Source organism: Selaginella moellendorffii, unplaced genomic scaffold, assembly GCF_000143415.4.
Source record: "Selaginella moellendorffii unplaced genomic scaffold, v1.0 SELMOscaffold_18, whole genome shotgun sequence".
Lineage (NCBI taxonomy): Eukaryota > Viridiplantae > Streptophyta > Lycopodiopsida > Selaginellales > Selaginellaceae > Selaginella > Selaginella moellendorffii.
The window spans coordinates 1,976,339-1,996,649 of record NW_003314279.1 but is presented as its reverse complement, the minus strand read 5'-3'; the positions used below and the strand labels follow the sequence as shown (position 1 = coordinate 1,996,649).

Below are 20,311 nucleotides of genomic sequence, written 5' to 3'. Positions count from 1 at the left end.
AAAAATAAATTGTAGTAACATCATATTGTCTAAGATGATGTGGCATAATGCTTATATAGTAGTATGAGCTGTCATGCCCCATGCATATATAACATACCCTATGACAAAAATATTATATACACAATGGTATTTTAATTGCTTATATTGCAATTGAAAAGTGATTGTATGCATAATATTTTTGCATGCAACTCAAAATAAAAAAATAAATCCACACGTATATATCTCCCATGCAAAATCACATATTCGTTGCTATATTTTTATAAGCATTGTAAGTAATATTTCTTTTATATATTTCTTGTTTGAAACTATATTTATTTTTGTTGTCAATTATTAAAATCCTAACTAATATTTTTAATATTAATAATCCTTGAAGTAAGTTTATATTAATACCTATAATGTTAAAAGGGAAGTTTAGGATTTTATACCTCATGGCCCAAACAATTCGTTTACTTTTGTACCTAGTGCTTAATATTTTTAATCATTAATCAAAAGATTTATCTTTACTTTAGCATTGATTTTTTTTTTATCATTTTATAATGCCTAGAACCTTTGGAGTGATATAGCAAGCTAGGGAACCATGCAAATGCATGTGGCACTTCAATGAGGATAAAAGCTCAAATATTAAATCATAATATATTTTTATTTCTCTTTTGTGTTATTACTATTATAATTTTTCTTATAAATGAAAGACATACAAGGATAAGTAACCCAAAACAGCTTAAACCAGAATAAAATAAAGAATATTCGTACCGACAAGTTGTCAAAGCTATATATGCCTCCCTTTTGTCTCAACCCTTTTCAGTTTGTATATAACCTAGGATCCATCGGCAAGTAGTGCAATGGGGAGCTTGTTTGTGATCAATGCAGTGGAGGCTAGCACGTCCAAAAGTTGTCCCAAAGAGTCAAAAATCAAATCTAGCAAGGACAAGGACCCGCCATCACAGTTGCCACCACCAAAACCAAGATTTCTTCGTTCAGTGAAATCGATTGCTCCAATAGTTGTTGTGTAAAAGGAAAATACATTTCTAAGTTAAAATACATCTCAAGACATCAGTTCTTATCAGTTTTCCACTAGAAGGCATCATAGTGAGGAAATGCCAGGCGGAGGATCTTCCTCAGCTCTTCTTCGGATGCTTTAGCCTTGAGCGATCCATCGAAGCTGCCCTGCACGATCACTCCGGGCGAGCCTAGCAGGCTCTTAGTCATGCGCTCGAGCTTGCTCCCGTGCATCTTTACGGTCACCCCGAGCTCCTCGGACTCGGCTGCCGACCTCGTCTTCTTGAACACCAGCGCCACCACTGGCTCGCGCTGCTCCTCTGCGCCTCCCGTCCCTCTCTCCTCGTCGTCCTGGTCGCACGATGGTGAGTTCTCCATCCATTCTCTCCTCGGCGGCCTCCTCGTCCTCTTGGGGCGGCCGGGATTGCGCTTGAGGACGTCGTGGTCGTGGACGTCTTCTCCGGTGGCTCCTCCATCGAGTTCTTCGATCTCGATCTCCAGCTCTTCTTCTTTCTTTGGCAGGGGCAGCGCCATGTTGGTCCCGTTGTTCATGATCACTGTGCCATTGGCGAACTTGCGGCGCTTGAAGATCTCAACGTGGAAAGTTATCGTCTTGGAGGAGATGTTCTCCTTTTGGAAGACGAGCACGTCCCCCTTGACGAGTTCGTGATGGACGCAGAATGCTTTCCATCCGGCACCAATCACTGGCTGCATCGTCCAGTTCCATTTCATCACCCACTGGTGGCCACTCTTGTCGCGGACGAGGACCGGGGCTCTCCCCCGCGGCATCATCTTCTTGCAGTAGTTCGAAGGAAGAGTCTACGGAAAAAGAAAAACGAAGAAAGTGGTGAAGATATCGTAAGCGTGGAAAACATGCTTACCATAACGAATGTGCCACTCACACAGCACTGATTTAAGACTTTCACAGTGCTACGACTGTTCCTTGGGAGCTGTTGCTGGTACTCCTGCGCGGCTTGGAGTGCTTCCTGCGAACCGGGCAGCTGCTCGCGATTCCGACGCTGCCGCTGCCGATTGGAGGGGATGTAACTCGGCGGAGGACTGTCTCCCTCGTAAGAACCTGTGAAGATACACTCGAACAAAAATATAAACTTTAAGTAGAAACGAAGAAAGAAGAGAGGGAGAGAGATAGAGCGAGAAAAGCTCTGACCAGATGGATGAGCTTCGCCGCTGCCGCTCGACTCCATAGCTGCGCTCTCGCTCTTCTTGCTTGCCGTGGCTTGGAAGAAGGAAAAACCTCGTTGAGAGAGCGGGCGTCCGGTCTAGTAGTACGTCCAAATGCTGCATCCTACGCCGTCGGATGAAGCCCATCCGACGGTCGGCATGCAAATAACAGGAATCGTATCTTTCTAGTAGCTGTCCCTTTCTTTTTGGTCCATTCTAGAGGCAACCTTGGAGACTGGCGTGGACCTGGAAACATCCACAGATCAATCGCTTTCATTTTAAACTCCAGCACCTGCGCTAGAATCTCTTAAGAACGTAATCACTTACTCGATCACTTTGGTGTCTTCCTTGAGCTCTGGAGTCCTAAGTTGCTCCTCCCACATTCCCGAGCTCCCACGCAAGTTCTTTGATCCATTCTAAATGCAACCTTGGAGACTTGCTGGGATCGTTTTGGACCTGGAAACATAAGAAACAGTCACAAATCAATCAACCGGAAGTTTTCGCTTACTTGATCACTTTGGTGGCTTCCTTAAGCTCCAGCGTCCTGAGTTGCTCCTCCCACATTCCCAAGCTCCCATACAAGTTGGCCATCAAGACGTAGCTCGCTTCGTGCCTGGGATCCAAGTCCACAGCGCTCTGGAAAGCAGCGCGTCCAATCTCCAAGTTGTTCCACTTCTTACACCCGGCCAGCACTGTCTTCCAAGTCACGAGGTTGGCCTCCACCGGCATTCCCTTGACAAACTCCAGTGCCTCGTCCAGATGGTTTGCTCGCGCCAGCAAATCGACCACGCAGTGGTAGTGTTCCAAGTCCGGCTCGACACCATACTTTTGCTTCATGTCCTCAAAGTAGCGCTTCCCTGTGTCAACCAGGCCAGCATGGCTACACGACGTAAGAATCAAAACGAAAGTGATACGATCACCTCGCAAGCCTTCGTCGAGCATCCTCTCAAACAGCTCCAGCACTTTGTCCGTGTCTCCCTGCCGGCTGTAGCTCGCCATGAGCGAGCTCCAAGTCACCACGAGCATCCTCCTCGCCAGTGACTCAAAGACGCGCTCAGCATCGTCGAGGCGAGCGCACTTGCCGTAGAGATCCACGAGAGAGCTTGCTACGTACGTCCCGGCTTCCAGTCCCAGCCTGCAAATCCTTGCGTGGAGCTCTTTGCCAGCTTCTAGCGATGGCACGCTGCCGCAAGCGACCAGTGCAGCGATGAAAGTCCGAGAGTTTGGCTCGCAGCCCCGGGACTGGATTAGTTCGACGAGCTCTAGAGCGATCTCGACGTCACCGTTCTCCGCGTATCCCGAGACGAGTGCCGTCCAAAGTACCACGTCGTGATGCTTCATTCTATCGAAAACCAGCCGAGCGTCACCCAAACTTCCACACTTGGAGTACATCTCCACCAGGCTGCTTGCCACGAACATATCGGTATCACATCCTCTTTCTCGGGCCTGGGCGTGAATCGCCATGCCTTGCTCAAGCTGTCTCAGCTTCACAAACTCTTCTCTCACCTCCTGGCCTTCTTCCTTCTCCGCCAAGCTCGCGCAGGCCATGAAAGCGGCGACGTAGCTTCTCGGGTCAGGTCCTTGCAAGCGAGAGAACAGGCGTAGAGCCTCCTCGCTCGCTCCGTTTTGCACATAGCCCAGCATCAACGCGTTCCACAGCACCACGTCCGGATGTAAGATCTTGTCAAAGACTGCTCGAGCGTCAGCCAGGCTCCCACAAGTCGTGTACATGTCGACCAAGCTGCTCGCCACAAACTTGTCCGACTCAAACGCATACTTGCAAGCCTGACGGTGAAGAGCCACACCCCGGCTCAAGCTCCTGGACTTGACAAGCTTTCCATCCGCTTCCTCCTCGGCTCCCAAGCTCGAGCATGCCATCAAAACGGCAACGTAAGTTCGAGCGTCCGGCTTGCACCCTCCCGTGCTAGTGTCCATCCTGCTAAACAGCTCTAGAGCCGACTCATCGTCCCCAGCCTCCACATATCCCTGTATCATCGCGTTCCAGAGAATCACGTCTCGGTGCTGAGTGCTCTCGAAGACGTCGATGGCACTGGAGAGTCCCCCGCACTTGGAGTACATGTCCACCAGCGAGCTCGCCACGAACACGTCCGATCCAAACCCGTGCTTCACCGCCTGACTGTGAATCAAAGCTCCCTGGTTGAGCCACTCCAGCTTGAGCTCTCTTATGTCCGACTTTGCTCCAAGGCTGGCACAGGCCATGAGAGCCGCGACGAAAGTCCGAGAGTTTGGCGGACACCCGGAGCAGTGGTGCTGCATGCGTTGAAACAAATCCAGAGCCTGCTCGGGCTCGCCGTTGTCCACGTATCCCAGCATCAAAGACGTCCACGAGACAACGTTCCGGTCTTTCAGGCCATCGAAAACCAGCCGGGCCTCGGTGACGCTCCCACACTTCGCGTACATATCGACGAGAGCGCTGGCCACGAAAACGTTGGATGCCGAACCGGCCTTTCGAGCTCGAGCGTGGATCTCTCTTCCTTCTTGCAAGCACCGAAGCGTCTTCTCCGTGTTATCTCGCCTGCCACCATTCTCCTTGGCTGTCTGGCTCGAGCAGGCCATGAGCGCTGCCACAAAGCTGCGAGCGTCCGGTTCGCAAGTCATGCGTGAGAAAAGCTCGAGACCCAATCTTCCTTCCCCGTTGGTGGCATAGCCCCGGATCAGAGCGTTCCAAGACACCAAGTCCGGAGACTCCATGCTGTCGAAGATGTTGCGAGCATCTACCATGCTTCCGCACCTCGCGTACATGTCGATCAGAGTGTTGGAGACGTAAATGTCCGCGACTTGGCCAGAAAACCGGTGAACTCGCCTGCCAGTTTCGAGGTCCCTGGAAACGCTGCATGCTTTGAGGGCGGCGAGCAAAACTGGGACGCTGGTAAAGACCCGCGTTTCCGGAGCTACAGTGGTTCTCAGTGACGCACCGAGAGAAAGCTGCAAAACACGGCAAGAGTTTGCATCGGAACAGCTGCGGAAGGAGAGATACTTACGGTCTTGCGATGCTCGAGGTAAAAACGTGTTGGGCATTGGAATGCGATCCTGCTTGTCATGCTCAAGTTCCCATCGCTGGTATCTCATGTTCGTGTCATCTACCATGAACCCTAAGCTCACAAACAGTCTGGAACAGATGTAGCTCGCAATGATGAAGGCCTATCGGTGTGGCAGGATATGGAGGAGTGTAGAGATAATTTCTTCTGCCTGCTGCCTGCGCTTAAAGCATGCGCTCACAAACAATGTGTCTCAAAAAATGCTGCAAAGAAGGCAAGAGTTAGCATCATGACATAGCCGAATCAGAAAAACGTACACAGTCGCCTCTGGTTTCGTGGCAATGCTCACGACGCGTTAGCCATTTAACCCCTGCTTGTCATCCAACCATGCCATTTATCGCATTACAAAACAACTACACTTGCTTACCTTTGAGCTCGCAATGACGACGGCAAGCACTGTCCTAGAATACAAATGCTACGCGAGGAAAAGTGCACCAAAGTTGCAAAGTTGAAGTTAAAAAGAAACATTATTTCCTGGCACCTTGTCTACTACCTTCCTGAAGCATTTCCTGGTGAATCTTTGCGTTGATTTTCTGGGGATCAATCTTCACCTGATACAGGCAAAGGTCAGTTAAGACAATCGAGTTACTTGTAGCCGACCTGATCCTTGAAGTGCAAAAACTGCTCCTTGGTCTCAATAGCTTTGATCCGCATCAAGTAATGCTGCCTGTACCACATCACCGTGTCAATGTGGACCTTGTGCAAAACAGCCAGTTCTAGCGCTCTGTAAACGGCAGTCAGTTTGTGACCCTGAGATAAAAAAAAGAAAACAACCTGTCCCAGTTGAAGAGCTTCAAGTTCATGTGGATTGCCCGATAAGTGAGCCCAGCTTGCAGTAAAATCGACTCGGCTTTGTCCGGGTGCCTTTTAAATAATGCAAGTTCTGCCTGTCGTGCTTCTTCTACGGGAAGATCCTTCAGATAAAGCATAAACTGCACCTTATCCACCTGAATGTTTCCACTTAAGGTGGCCGTCAATACACGGAAATAAAAACTGCAAACCTCGTCCAGAGCTGCATAAGCCTCTTCCGCAATGTTCAGCTCCTGGGCATCGACTGCCATCGTTGCCAAGCAAGCCCAAAGTAAATCCTCCTGCAGCACACACAATCTTGCTATTAAGAAAATTTTCACGGGGATGACAAACCTTTACGAATCTACAGAGCTGGGCCGCATACTCCCACTGTCTGGAGTTCACATGCTGGAACAACACGAACGGATACGGGCATATGTACGAAGAAACTATGGCTCCATCTGTTCGTCGTAAGATGCAACTAGAAGTAACAAAGCTTCGAATTTTAGGATTCTTGCCGAGATCACTGCGTGTAGCATCAGATAAAACCATGGCAGAAAGCGAGAGAAAGTGAAGGAAAAACGCTTACCACTCTTTTATTACTTTTACTCGATGAAGAAGGTCTCGATCAACAAAAGCAGCCGATGGACAATACCATACAATCAGTTTCTGGTACGCGATAGCAGCGATTATGTCGGCCTCGTCATTCCATCTCACGTTGTCAACAATAGTCGCCAGTTTAAATACCTCGTGCTTGTGCTGGCAGAAGCATTAGAGATTATGAGAAAAACTAAAATCTTGCAAACTTACATATACGGGAGTTATAAAGAGGTCTTGGTTGCGGTCAATAAACGCAATTCTCCTGACAGTTCCCACTTGATTGAGGGCGATTTCTTTTATTTCAACAGTATGTCGAAATGGTTCACCAGCAAGCTTTCCCGTCGACGCATCCAAAAACCGAATTACTGCAGGTTTTCAAATCAGTTTTATGGACTGACAAAACACAAAACTGATCTACTGATTTTAATTTAGTTGTGAACCTGGTATGACAGAAGTCTCGTAGACAACCTACATTTATGGTCGGATGTATCTATAAACGCCACAGTGTCTGTTGAAATAGCAACATTGCGCTCGAGCAAAAACTCTGGTCGCAGTCCTGCAAGAAAAACATGTCTACGTCGATAGAAACTTCAGTGTTTATAGATACCTTGACATTTTGGGCTTGAAAGATGCCGACCATCATAGGTGAACAATTGCAAGCCCACAAAACTGTCGATGATCATGAAGTACCTTTGGCATAATCTTATAAGAATGATGGCATACTTGACATCAATTACGTGTGGAGCGTTTAAATTTGAAACCGAGTAGATGTAGCACTGCACGTCATGCCAGATTGTTAGCGTGGCCACAGTAGTCACGATTCAGTTACCTGGTTAGTAGTCGCAACGATCAAGTGGCGAAACTCCAGACGAAATTGAACAACCCGGTCACAGAACTCCAAGTCAGTCGTATTATTAGTCACCATGTCCTGTCTATATGAGCTTCACCTAAACATACTTGCCATAAAATTTGGAAAAACTTACATAGACTCTCAAATGTCCACAACCGCGTAGCGTCGCAGACAATTTTAGCCACTCTAGTTTTCTGCCAGTCTTTATCATCTCAAAAAACAGACATAAAAAGAAAGGAGAATACCTGTCCACGATCTGACCGAATACTACAAAGCCATTCGCACCGGCACCAGCCAGTTGCGCACCGTCGTTACTCCATGAAATTCTTAGAAAGGACCCAGCTGAAAGCTTTTCCTTCCAGAGAACCCACTGCAAAGCTGATATGTAGGCTCAAAGAAGAACTCCACTTGAACGTACCCCCGTCTTGTCGCAAAGCCACAACGTGTTGAATGAGCCGACGGCAAAGAACTCCCCAGATGGACACCAGGCAACCGAAGTTATGCTATCGTCAATTTTGCTACTCTGATAGATCATTCTCCCATGGTAGTCCCAAACCTACATAGCAAACATAAACGTGAGAACATTTGTAAAAGCTTGTAGATACCTTATAGACACCATCTTCTCCGCCAGATGTAAGAAGGTTCGAAGCATAATTCCAATCAACCGCTAGAATCAGTCCGTTATGACCATCCCAGTGCGACTCCTTGATTGAGGACTGCAATGGAAAACATTTTTTTATGCGCTTAGGAGCTGAGTAGTTTACCTGGAGGGATTTGATAATCAACCGTCCCTGGCAAGCAAACAACACCTGATCCGAGCTTGGACTCCATGCAAGGGCGTAGATTGGACAAGCTGAACCAGAAAATTAATAGAAACCATTGAAAGAAAATAAAACTTACGGCTTTGTGCCAAAGTAGATCGGAGCATTCCACTGCAAGACCATATTTTTACAATCCCGTCCTCCCCACCAGTTGCTAAGGCCGATCCTGCTGATCACGTTACAGAAAACCCATAATCATACGAGTCTGGTACTACCGTCAGTACTCCATCGAACACACAGAATGCTCCCTGCATGAGCTTGGACCCTTTTTTCTTCTTTCCCAGTCCTATTAGAAATATGAAGCGACCCTGGAAAATCTCATTGTTAAAGTTACATAATGAACAAACGCACCGTCAATGCAGGAAACAACAAAAATGTCGCTCCCTGATCCAGTCCGGTTCCAGTGCGAGGTCAAAGGGTAGCATTGCAAATCCGTGGATATGGAGTCTATGTTCTCAAGCTGTACGCAAGCCATTTATCAGTTGCTATTAGAAAAGAAAGATGAGCACACTACCTTAAGAATGGGCTTCCCATCCCTGTTCCAGCACCATATAGCGTAGTCATCACCGCAAGAGTAGAGGTCATTCGTCACATTCCACCCGACGGCAGCTACAAGGCCCTTATCTGAGACCACCAAAAACACGTTATAGAGGGAAAAAGAACGAAGAGAAACGTACGTGTCGTGTTCTCCGCCTTAAACACGGTGATCCGCATTCCTCAGTGATGAACACCGCGACCACAATAGCCCTAGCGCTTCAGCTGAAATAGGGCTAACGAAATAAGTTAACTAAAACTTTACCAAAAGAAACTTACCGGTTGCACTCGCAGCTCGAGCATCCTTGTTCTATTCCGTCTTGTTTGAAACTCCTTGTCAAGATCCCCAGCAACTTGGACTGTTGCTCTCTCATGCCGACAGAGCCATAGAGATCTGCCATCAACAAATAACCCGTCTCCTGTTTCTCGCCCATTTCGACCAGCTTCTCGAATGCCTGCTCCCCAAGTTCCACTTTCTTCCACTTCCGGCAAGCGGCCAGGATGATCGTCCAGGTGATTTCATTCGCTTCAAACGGCATTCTTTCCACCATCGCTACAGCTTCCTCGAAAAGGTTGGCACGTCCCAGGCTGTCCACCATGCAGTGGTAGTGCTCCAGGCCCGGCTCAATCCTGTGGCGAAGCCGCATTGCCTGGAAGAATTCCCTGCCCTGTTCCACAAGACCGGCGTGGCTACAGGCGGTGAGAAGCGATACGAATGTAACTCCATTCGGCTCCATACCTTCGTCTTTCATCTTCCAGAACGTCGCAAAGACGTGCCTTGCGTCCCCCTGGTGACTGTAACCTTCGATCATAGCACTCCACGTAAAAACCGTCTTGTTCTTCAAGGAGTCGAAGACCTGCTCGGCATCACCCATGCTGCCGCAAGTGCCATAGAAGTTGACGAGCGAATTCGCAACGTAGACTTCACTCTCGACTCCAGCCTTGCAAACCAGAGCGTGGACGAGCTGCTTCCCAGTTTGGAGCGCTGCCAGGCTGCCGCAAGCCACCAATGCCGCAACGTAAGTCCGAGGATTTGGATCGCAGCCTTCGAAGATCATGCGTGAGAAGAGCTCCAGAGCGATCTCTCCACTGCCATTCTCTGCGTATCCCATCACCAGAGCAGTCCAGGAGACCACCCCGTGCGATGGCATCTTGTCGAAAACGTTTCTAGCGTCGTCCAAGCTGCCGCAGTTCGTGTACATATCCACCAGAGTGCTGGCGACGAAAGGATCCGAGCCACAGTGACGCTCTTCCACCAGAGAATGGATTGCCACGCCTCTTTGGAGACACTTCTCCTTGATGTTCTTGCCACCATTTTGCTTGCCAGGAGCTCTTCCGTTCGTGGCTAAGATCGAGCAGGCCATCAGCACCGCGACGAAAGCTCGGCTATCAGCTTGACAGCCCGAGAGAAGCATCCGCCCAAAAGCTTCGAGAGCTAGCTCGCCATCGCCACTGTCAGCGTAACCATTGATGAGAGTGGTCCAGGAAACGACGTTGGGATGGGTGATCTTGTCAAACACTTGCCTTGCTTGCGCCATTCTTCCGCATTTCGCGTAGAAATCCACCAGGGCGCTCGCCACGAAGACGTCCTCGGAATCAAACCTGCGAGCTCGAGCTTGAGAATGCACAGCGCTGGCGAAATTCATAATCTCTGGGCAGACCTCCTTGCGGCCGGCATCTTCTTCCACCGCCGCTGCCAAGCTCGAGCACGCCTTGATCGCCGCGAGGAGCGACCGGCCGTCGGGCTCAAACCCTGACAATCGCATCCAGGAGAAGGATTCCAGCGCTAGATGCTCCATGCCGTTGTCGACATAGCCGGCGATGAGGGAGTTCCACGACACGGCATTTCGATTCGCCATGGCGTCAAACACCGATCGCGCGTCCGCCATGCTCTTGCATTTTGCGTACACGCTGACAAGCGTGTTGGAGGCGTGGAGATCGTCCATCAAGCGGTCGATCTGCTGCAAATGGATGTGCTTGGCGGCGTCGAGATCCCTGGAGCTAGCACAGGCGCGCAGCGCACCGATCGTAATGAATCTTTCCACCGATTCCTGGGCGTCATCACCAATGGGGAAGAGAATCTGGAAGATCTTGAGCCTGCGCAAGCGCATCGACTTGGCGCTCAAGCAAGAACCCTAAACCCTACAAGCGCAAGATGGAGTAGAAATTTCGATGCGGCGATGCCGCCGTCGCAAGGCGGCGCTACCGATCATCGGCCACAACAGAAATGTAAGCTCCCCTCTCGATTTCCTCGATCTCTCCCTCTCACTGCTGTTCTGGAACAAGCTAGGAGGAAGATTTCTCTTCTCTGGATTCGAAGAAGAAGAAGAAAGAATCGATCATCCTTCACTAGTGGCGGCACTGAAAGCTTGCAGCGCCACCAAGGACCTCGAATCCGGTAAGCGCATCCATTCCCCCATTCTTGGAAGCGATGGTAGCCATTCGCCCGTGACCCAGGTCTCCAACGCGCTGATAAGCATGTATGGGAAATGCAACAGCATGATCGACGCGCGATCCATCTTCGACTCCATGCCTCGTAAGGACCTGGTGTCGTGGAACTCTCTGGCTTTCGGCTACGCTGTGAATGGAGAGCCAGGCCGAGCTCTAGAGATCCTTGGAGCTATCCAAGCAAGCGGTACCCTCCAGCCCAATGCCCGGACGTTCCTTGCGGCGCTCTTGGCTTGCTCCAGTCTAGCCGACGAGGAGATCGCCAAGCTCGTCGATGGGAAGCTCTTCAAGTCTTCGTGCTTGGAAAGAACAGTGGCAATTCATCTCGACGCCGGGAAGCGTGGCTGCCTCGACGTTTACGTATCAACTTCGCTGGTCGATCTCTACGCGAAGTGTGGCAGCGTGGTGGAGGCTGCCCGGGTTTTCCACAGGATGCCGAGCCACAGCGTCGTCTCCTGGAGCACGCTCATACAGGGATACGTAGAGAACCACGAGAACGAGGTGGCGCTGGGTTACTACGAGCTTATGGGAGATTCGAGGATTCCACCCGACTGCCGGACTCACGTCGCTGCTCTGATGGCTTGCTCGAGCTTGGCTCTGCGAGAGGAAGGCCGGGAAGTCGATGGAAAGGTGGTGAAGACGCAGGCGCTGGAGAAGGGAATGGCTGTTCACTCTCGGATTGACAAGCTCGAGTGTGCATCGGACGTGATCCTGGCAAGCACGGTGGTCCATTTCTATGCAAAGTGTGGGAGGCTGGAGGACGCCGGCGCAGTGTTTGAGGCAATGCTGCGGCACGACGAGATCTCCTGGAACACTCTGATCATGGGATACGTGGAAAACGGGAAGTACGATCTAGCTTTGGAGCTTTTCTCGAGAATGAGGCTGGAGAAATGCTCGTCTAGTCGAGCGACTGTTGCTGTTCTCATGGCCTGTGCGAGTTTAGCAGCGAGAGAGCAAGGCAAAGAACTGGACGGGATGTTTGTGAAGGCGGAGTGTTTGCAGAAGGGGATGGAAATCCACAGGGAAGCTGTAGTCAGTGGCTGTGACTCGGACGGCTTCGTGGCAAGCTCGCTGGTGGATATGTATGCCAAGTGTGGAAGCATGAAGGATGCTCGAGCGGCTTTTGACAGGATGGCCTATCACGACGTCGTGTCGTGGACAACATTGATACTAGGATACGCAGAGAATGGTCTGGGGGAACTGGCTCTGGATCTCTTCTCACAGATGACTTCCGGGGCTCCAAACCATCTCACGTACGTTGCTGCGCTGGTGGCATGCGGGAACTCATCAGCTCTGGACAGTGGAAGGAAGATCCACAGCAGGATACTTCGTTCGGGGCTTGAGACCGAGGTGGTCGTGGAGAGCAGCCTAGTGGATTTCTACTGCAAGTGTGGCAGCATGGACACCGCCGAGAGTGTGTTCTTGTCAATGCAGACGAAGAGATTGGTTACTTGGAGCGCGTTGATAGCAGGATATAGCAGGCAAGGTGATACACTCCCCGTGTTTGATCACTTTCGGAAGCTCCGGGACGAAGGCTTACAACCAAATGGGATCACAGTTCTGTCCGTTCTCACCGCTTGCAGCCATGCCGGGCTAGTTGACAAGGGGAAGAAGATCTTCGACTCAATGCTCGCGGAGTTTGGCGTGAAGCCGGAGATCGACCACTATCACTGCATAATCGATCTTCTGAGCCGGGCCAACCGTCTCGAAGAGGCAGTCGAGCTTGTGCAAAGCTTGCGTTGCGAAGACAGCTATTTGGCATGGACAACCATCTTGAGTGGAGCTTGCAAGTGGAACAACTTACAGGTTGGGGAGAAGGCTTTTCAGTCTCTGATGAAGCTCGAGGATCGAGATGACGATGCTGCTTGCGTGCTTATGGGAAACCTCTATGGACGTGCTGGGCTCTGGGAGAGGCGTGCTCAATTACTCGAGTGCAATGCTAAGAGAAAGAACTGAAGTTTATACTTTTAAGGTACGTGTTCTTGCAATTTCCAACTTTGCTTGTGATTTACAGCTCCGAGTGGTCAGCTCGTCGGCATCATCATCGTCGTCCTGGTAAACCTTGCTGATGATCGGATTGCAAACGTCTTCTAGCTCTTTGAGTTGCTCCTCAAAAGCTTCCTTGTCCGCCGTTTCGTTGTTGTCATCCAGCCACTCGTGAGCCTCCTTGATTGCCGACTCAATCTTCTCCTTGTCCTGGTCGCTTCATGTTGTACAGATATGCCTCCATGGCATCGATTTTCTCCCTCAGCTCTTGGTCCTCTCTCGCGTTCTCTTCCGCTTCCTCTATCATCCTCTTGATCTCCGCCTCGGTCAGCCGGTTCTTATCGTTCGTGATGGTAATCTTTTCCTCCTTACCTCTTCCTATAGAGCCGTAGCGTCCACGACCAAAACGTCTGAATGAACAAAGAGCGGTAAGCTATAGCCATAAGAAAGCTTTGATTTAACCTTGTGTCGTGGCCTCGTTGAACATACCAGTTTGGACAGCCGCACCGTAAGCCACAGCCTCGTCCGGATTCACTCCCTTGCTGGGCTCCTTACCATCGAAAAAGTCCTTGAGCATCTGCTGGATCTTGGGAATTCGAGTGCTCCCTCCGACCAGAACGATCTCGTCAATGTCACTCTTCTTGAGCTTGGCATCCTCGAGAGCCTTCTTCACGGGTGCCATCGTCTTCTTGAAGAGGTCCGCGTTGAGCTCCTCGAACCTGGCCCGGGTGAGCGTCTCGGTGAGGTCGATGCCATCGATAAGCGACTCGATCTCCACTCGGACTTGGTGCTGGCTGCTCAGTGCCCGCTTGCTCCTCTCCACCTCACGGCGGAGCTTTGCCAGAGCTCGCGGCTCCTGGCTTATATCCCTTTGATACTTCTTCTTGACGAGCTTGACAAAGTAGTCTATCAGCCTCTGATCGAAGTCCTCGCCTATTAACAGTGGAGTTCAGTTCAGTCGCTTGATATATATCGATCGAAAAGAAGTTTACCTCCAAGGTGAGTATCTCCATTCGTGGTGAGCACCTCAAAAACTCCAGCGTCCACCGCCAAGATGCTCACGTCAAACGTACCACCTCCAAGATCAAACACCAGGATCTTCTCGCCGATCCTTTTGTTGTCCAGGCCATAAGCTAGCACCGCCGCGGTTGGCTCGTTGATGAGACGCATAACATTAAGTCCAGCGATCCTCCCAGCGTCACTGGTTGCTCTTCTTTGAGCATCATTGAAGTATGCTGGAAGTTTGTATACAGTGAGAACCTTAAAAGAAAGATTTTGCGCATACCTGGTACTGCGATCACTGCGTCCGTGACCTTCTCGCCCAGGTAAGCCTCGGCTGTTTCCTTCATCTTGGTGAGAACCATGGCGCTGATCTCCTCCGGGCTGTAGATCTTCGTCTTGCCGCTCACCTCGACTTCGATGTAAGGTTTTCCATCCTTGTTCACGATCTTAAAGCCCAGATGTTTCATGTCCCTTTGAACTTCCTTGTCATCGTACCTGGATTCACGACGTTCCAATATGAAACTTTGAATCTCGAGAAGAAAAGGAAGAGAAGGATCAAGGAGAGCTTACTTCATTCCAATGAGACGCTTCACGTCGTGTATTGTCCGGGTTGGATTGGAGGTGGCTTGGTTCTTGGCCGCCTCTCCGATCAGTCGCTCATTCTCCGTGAAGGCTACCCAGGATGGAGTGTGTTCGTTGGCGATGATCTCGACCTTGCCGTTTTTGTACACGCCGACGCACGAGTACGTCGTGCCCAGATCGATCCCGATGCTTGTTGCGTTGATGGTGATCAAGAACAGCCCTGCAGTTGGATATCAAAGTTTGCGAGAAGAAAGAATTGAATGAGAAAGGTTGCATACATGCTGTGATGAAGAGACAAGGTAGGACTTTCTTGATTGCGCCCATCCTCAAAGTTGACGAAACCTTAGGGCCGGTTGAGTTAATATAACGCGGGCAAATACCCTTATTTCTCTAATATGCCTACATCCAATGTCTCAGATTAATCTTGAGGAAGTATCAAATATTGCCACGTGGCATATTTTGATTTCCTAAAGGCAAATATGGGCAATATTTTATATAACTAAAGTTACTTTCTATATTTGACAAGAGTTAGGGTTTTATGGCATCTAGGATTTGCAGGCAAACGGATCCAATGAAATCGGTCCAGACAAAAAACGGTCCAGACACGGAACATTATTGCCAAGATAGAAAGCTGCAGCATAAGAAAGGATTTTAGGTAAAGTCTGGTATGAAACTTGATATGGATACTGACCGTATCTTCAAGCATGCCTGCATGGCCATCATGGCTGCTGTTGGCCAACGTCGGTGTAAAATATAGAAGCGTGAAAAACCAGTGCAAAGGATACAAGGCAAGTACCATGGATTTGAGAAGCAACGCTTTCTCAGGTCGAGATGAAGCAAAATGCGCCAAACACGTACCAGTGACAAAAGTATATCGATGGATCTTAGAGCATTGAGAGTGCATAAATCCATCCCACCAGAGATTCAAAAACCAGTGATACGAGGTATCCCGGAAACAAAAACTCGTCATACAAACTCGGAAGGAGCGAGAGAGAGTGACGAACTTACAATCCTGGCAGCGTTGTGATAATAGGATGCCAAGTATAAAATCTCTTTTTGCAGTAGCACTGAGCTTGCGGGACGTGGAAAATCTCGTCCTGGAGCAAGGTAGAAAATTCTCAGTAGCTCATATCAAGAAATAGTTTATGTAAGGATCCGGAACGATGCCATTGACGAGATACACCACTGCTAGCGTGATGTCGCGATGGGCGACTTAGCTCGCGCTAAATTCCAGGCATTCTAGCCTCCTAAAAATGCCAATCTGGGTTTTACCCTCTTCGTTACCAAATGGCAGAAAAAAGAGCTAAGTGAGCGAGCACTCGCAAGTAAATCCCTTACCTTCTTGGTGTATTCCACGACAGTTCCCTCTGGACTCCCTATGTCCATGAACAGCGGCCATTCAACAGAATGCTTGAGGTATTTGAGCTTGCCCATAAAGGGTGAGCACCATTGTTATCAAATCTTCGGAGAGAACATCAACATCACCGCTGGGAGTTGCTCAGAATCTTTGCGAAGTCGCATTTGCCCAGACCAAGAGCAAGCCCTAAAATTGGAATATATCATTCTTATAGGTTAACTTGCATGCTAAAATAATTTTCCATTGTTCTTCGCTTTCTTCGTTTTCTTCTCTTTCTCCTTGGCTATCTGCAAATGTTCGACCTGATCACACCCTTGCTACTTGGGAATGACGATGCATCTGAAATTCCGTAGTCCACCATCCGCAAAAATCAGTGTTCTTCCTCGACCCTTGTTCTCCTTTCTCTTCTGCTTTTCAGCAGCAAGCTTCATCCTCAAGTTTCCCAGCTTTGCGAATAGCACATGCTCCTCGTTCGTCAACTGTAAGCACTTGTCCAATGGACACTCGTCTGTTTCATAGGCAATGTGTGCATCCTCTTCCTCGCAGATTTTCTTTCCACGGCTAGCCTCCTCCGTCTTGGATTGTTCAGTTCTTGGACGTTTAGAAACACTACCTGCAGTCCACCATGAAATAAACCGAGATAAAATCTTGATACCTTCATAAACGTGCGGCGTGGATCTTGTAGATGTAAAAAAGCTTAAACGGGTCATTGCTTGAATTCTTGCGGCCGAACGAACTTGTATTCTGCCCTTCGGTGAGCCTCGGGTTTTAAACACACTTGTAAGAACCAGAAATGAAGCGTCCCCTTCGAATCCTTCCAGACCAGAGCACCATCAACATACGTCAAGTTGATTGAGATCAACTAGAACACTTTCTCGTCCTTTCTTAAATCGTTGGGGTTGATTAGCTTCGGTTTTCCATCAAGGATTTCTAGTCGATCTGCCTGGTACTTAGTACCCTGAAAGGTGAAGCCCCCATCCCGTATCGTCTCTGCTACAATCCCCTCGCATATGTTGCCAACTTGGGGCCACGTTGTGTTCTCCTCGTCAAGCAGCTGCCTCACGTACAGTTGAATATGATGACTTCTATACGCACGAGTTTGCTTCTGACGTAGACGCGTCTGGAGAGACAAGCTGTGGAGAAACGAACTGCAAGGACCACCAGGAAGAATAAATCCTTCGATCAGGTCTGGCTTCTTTCGTGTGAACAGAGCCGCAACTTTTATCCCAGGCCTCCGCATCATCAAGGTACGAATGGAGAGGAACTTCTGGTCGAGAGCTAGGTACCTGCGGCCAAGAAATAAGCGGACCCGTACTATTTAACAGTTGGACACATACCGGACGGGACAATATCCTTCTGAGGTCCTCAGGCGTATCTAACCGAGTATCAGTCGTCTCCACGTACTTGTGGCAGTATCTCTCCAGCAGGCATAACGACATGGGATGCCTCTCAGCCAGGTAATTCACAATTTTCCTTCGAAGGGGACGCTTGTCGAGCATAGGTCCCAATATTGAACAAGACTTTAGATATGTAGCGCATTCCTCCTGCAATGCACGACAGACATAAAACGAAATTATGCAAAGGAAATTAAATGCGGTGTAGAGGCACTCCTCTGCTCCAGGCCAGTACGGGAGTATGCATCTAAAAGTAGCATTATCCTGAAACACATCCAACCATGTTTTGATTGCGAGTATTTGCCTGCCATCGTCCTGTGTTCTTGGCGAACCATCTTTATGTGCAAAATCGTAGTGCTCCCCTCCATCCAGAAACAAAAGTATCCTTTCCTCCCTTGACTTGAGAAACTTATCCAAATCTGCAGGCGAGTCAATACGCCCAATCTGCTCAAGAGCGTCGCTGAAGGAGAACTCGAGTGCAGCCCTGACCTGTGGAACGCGAGGAGATTCGGCATTGCAGATGCATATGATCCTCAAGCCAGGAACGTTGACAGCAACAAATACCGCTGCCAAAGCCCATAGGAAACAGGATTTACCTACGCCTTTTGTTCCTCGCAAAGTCCAGGAGAGGTACGTTTTCTCAAGTGCTCCACCATCTTCTCCTCGAAGCTGGGTCTACAAATGTAGTCGAACACTCTGGGAGGGCGCGTCCCTACTTGGGCAGGCGCTAACCCGGGAATTGGCAGAGGATTTATGATCTTTCTGCAAAGCTCGTCGCAGCGATCCTGGATCATCTTCTTGATCTTCTCCATAAAATCCTAACCCTTGTCAAATATAGAAATTGTTTTTAAACCAAAATATTACTTATGATACCAGAGTGGTTCAGAGAAGAAGGTATGTGCACTACATTTTCATCATAGTTGCTAGGCTCCAATGTTACTACTTCAAGCCATGCAACAAATATTGGCTCCAAGCAACTATGATGAAAATGTAGTGCACATATATGACATTTCCTTCTTCTCTGAACCACTTTAGTATCATAAGTAATATTTTGGGCTTGAAGTAATTTTAACACTATTTTGTATTACTTGTTCTCAAGTGGATTTTTTATATTTTTAATGATGTGTTGGAATTTTTGGCATTGTAATGGTTTGTTACATATTTTTCATAACTCTCACCAAGGAAACAACCACACAATGATGGTGAGCTTAGCTTGTGGTATCCAAAATATGCTTAAAATCCAACTCACTTGTTGAAAGATGTTATGCCTAGAAGCCCTAAATGTAAACTTTGTTGATAACATGGAGTTGATATATAAAAAGTTGTATATGTGGCATTGACCTGGATTTTATTATACATATATAATAGGCACCAATACATACTCATACATAAAATAAAAATATGTGTGTAAAATATTATCTTATAAGTCACATATATGTGTTATAACAATTTAAGTACACATATGTTTTTCTTTTCATATATTTTGCAAGCATGTAAAATTTTTTGCCACCCACACCAAGTACAACTCCCTCCCAAAATTGTGATCACAAAGTCTTTGTTATGTGTTTAACTTGGGTCTAAGCCCAAGTTCCATATTATACTATGAGTATTTATATCCTCATGTTAAACCATTAATATACCAAAATAAAACTATACTCTATTTAGCTCTATTTTATATGTTGGTCCTAACATTAGAATGTTAGATGCTTTGGGATTATTTTTATATCACCTCATGCTCCTATCTCATCGCTCCTTTATTTATAGCCTATAGGTATTTACTAGAGTGGAATATAAACCCTTAAACACATGGGTTAAGGGTAGTGGAGTGGAACTTGAGTTCATATCTTTAGGCCATTAAACAAAGAGACAAAGTTAAACTCCCAATGAAGGAATTGAAGCATAGAAAAATTCTTGAATATATAACCCATATTAAATTGTAAACTTAAATGCGAAAATAACACTATTATATTTAGGACAATCCAAAGTTATAATAATGGGAGGAGGAAGAGCATAAACTAGTCACAACTGGATTGTAGTGTAATAGGGTAAAAAGGAGCTAACAAGAAGTTAAAAATTGAGCTTATAAACCGCCCCACCTAAACTCCAAGGTGAGTATCTCCATTCGTGGTGAGCACCTCAAAAACTCCAGCGTCCACCGCCAAGATGCTCACGTCAAACGTACCACCTCCAAGATCAAACACCAGGATCTTCTTCTCGCCGTTCCTTTCGTTGTCCAGGCCATAAGCTAGCGCCGCCGCGGTTGGCTCGTTGATGATACGCATAACGTTAAGTCCAGCGATCCTTCCAGCGTCACTGGTTGCTCCTCTTTGAGCATCGTTGAAGTATGCTGGAAGTTTGTATACAGTGAGAACCTTAAAAGAAAGATTTTGCGCATACCTGGTACTGTGATCACTGCGTCCGTGACCTTCTCGCCCAGGTAAGCCTCGGCTGTTTCCTTCATCTTGGTGAGAACCATGGCGCTGATCTCCTCCGGGCTGTAGATCTTCGTCTTGCCGCTCACCTCGACTTCGATGTAAGGTTTTCCATCCTTGTTCACGATCTTAAAGCCCAGATGTTTCATGTCCCTTTGAACTTCCTTGTCGTCGTACCTGGATTCACGACGTTCCAATATGAAACTTTGAATCTCGAGAAGAAAAGGAAGAGAAGGATCAAGGAGAGCTTACTTCATTCCATGAGACGCTTCACGTCGT

The 20,311-nt window shown here is 48.2% G+C and overlaps 5 protein-coding genes, 1 long non-coding RNA gene and 1 pseudogene across 9 annotated transcripts; 1 reads left to right on the top strand and 6 right to left on the bottom strand.

The window, feature by feature from the left end:
• Nucleotides 1–999: 999 nt before the first annotated feature.
• On the bottom strand, nucleotides 1,000–2,398 carry LOC112346910. The gene is made up of 2 exons (XM_024676802.1): nucleotides 1,878–2,398; nucleotides 1,000–1,815 (listed from the first exon to the last, which is right to left on the bottom strand). The coding sequence occupies exons 1-2, from the start codon at nucleotides 2,199–2,201 to the stop codon at nucleotides 1,072–1,074; spliced, it is 1,068 nt and encodes a 355-aa protein (XP_024532570.1). The 5' UTR covers nucleotides 2,202–2,398; the 3' UTR covers nucleotides 1,000–1,071.
• Nucleotides 2,361–5,626, bottom strand: LOC112346907 (pentatricopeptide repeat-containing protein At4g39530-like). 2 transcript variants are annotated; one of them, XM_024676793.1, is made up of 6 exons: nucleotides 5,605–5,617; nucleotides 5,495–5,547; nucleotides 5,181–5,440; nucleotides 2,687–5,124; nucleotides 2,506–2,634; nucleotides 2,361–2,424 (listed from the first exon to the last, which is right to left on the bottom strand). In XM_024676793.1, the coding sequence occupies exons 3-5, from the start codon at nucleotides 5,238–5,240 to the stop codon at nucleotides 2,595–2,597; spliced, it is 2,538 nt and encodes an 845-aa protein (XP_024532561.1). In that variant the 5' UTR covers nucleotides 5,241–5,440; nucleotides 5,495–5,547; nucleotides 5,605–5,617; the 3' UTR covers nucleotides 2,361–2,424; nucleotides 2,506–2,594. The 2 variants fall into 2 exon arrangements, with proteins under 2 accessions (XP_024532561.1, XP_024532562.1); XM_024676794.1 differs by having other exon boundaries at nucleotides 5,495–5,626.
• Nucleotides 5,627–5,667: 41 nt separating this feature from the next.
• On the bottom strand, nucleotides 5,668–9,201 carry LOC9640611 (intraflagellar transport protein 80 homolog). The gene is made up of 21 exons (XM_024676795.1): nucleotides 9,111–9,201; nucleotides 8,975–9,056; nucleotides 8,812–8,921; nucleotides 8,649–8,757; nucleotides 8,513–8,605; nucleotides 8,377–8,463; nucleotides 8,241–8,329; nucleotides 8,082–8,192; nucleotides 7,895–8,032; nucleotides 7,722–7,846; nucleotides 7,610–7,670; nucleotides 7,456–7,554; nucleotides 7,234–7,402; nucleotides 7,099–7,182; nucleotides 6,837–6,991; nucleotides 6,616–6,785; nucleotides 6,381–6,552; nucleotides 6,239–6,328; nucleotides 6,012–6,184; nucleotides 5,838–5,961; nucleotides 5,668–5,788 (listed from the first exon to the last, which is right to left on the bottom strand). The coding sequence occupies exons 2-21, from the start codon at nucleotides 9,009–9,011 to the stop codon at nucleotides 5,705–5,707; spliced, it is 2,280 nt and encodes a 759-aa protein (XP_024532563.1). The 5' UTR covers nucleotides 9,012–9,056; nucleotides 9,111–9,201; the 3' UTR covers nucleotides 5,668–5,704.
• A 165-nt stretch (nucleotides 9,202–9,366) lies between these two features.
• Nucleotides 9,367–10,973, bottom strand: LOC112346909 (pentatricopeptide repeat-containing protein At4g18520, chloroplastic-like). Its single transcript, XM_024676800.1, has 2 exons — nucleotides 9,571–10,973; nucleotides 9,367–9,499 (listed from the first exon to the last, which is right to left on the bottom strand). The coding sequence occupies exons 1-2, from the start codon at nucleotides 10,940–10,942 to the stop codon at nucleotides 9,456–9,458; spliced, it is 1,416 nt and encodes a 471-aa protein (XP_024532568.1). The 5' UTR covers nucleotides 10,943–10,973; the 3' UTR covers nucleotides 9,367–9,455.
• An 11-nt stretch (nucleotides 10,974–10,984) lies between these two features.
• Nucleotides 10,985–13,348, top strand: LOC112346908 (pentatricopeptide repeat-containing protein At2g13600-like). 3 transcript variants are annotated; one of them, XM_024676797.1, is made up of 4 exons: nucleotides 10,985–11,060; nucleotides 11,122–11,229; nucleotides 11,270–13,251; nucleotides 13,294–13,348. In XM_024676797.1, coding segments are annotated over exons 1-3 (2,076 nt in total). In that variant the 5' UTR covers nucleotides 10,985–11,058; the 3' UTR covers nucleotides 13,236–13,251; nucleotides 13,294–13,348. The 3 variants fall into 3 exon arrangements, with proteins under 3 accessions (XP_024532565.1, XP_024532564.1, XP_024532566.1); XM_024676796.1 differs by lacking the exon at nucleotides 13,294–13,348 and having other exon boundaries at nucleotides 11,270–13,281; XM_024676798.1 differs by lacking the exons at nucleotides 10,985–11,060; nucleotides 13,294–13,348 and having other exon boundaries at nucleotides 11,135–11,229; nucleotides 11,289–13,281.
• On the bottom strand, nucleotides 13,239–20,076 carry LOC9640610 (annotated as a pseudogene).
• On the bottom strand, nucleotides 15,346–16,361 carry LOC112346911. The gene is made up of 4 exons (XR_002992603.1): nucleotides 16,188–16,361; nucleotides 15,858–16,124; nucleotides 15,541–15,732; nucleotides 15,346–15,480 (listed from the first exon to the last, which is right to left on the bottom strand). It is a non-coding gene; the product is annotated as an uncharacterized LOC112346911 (long non-coding RNA).
• Nucleotides 20,077–20,311: the final 235 nt, after the last annotated feature.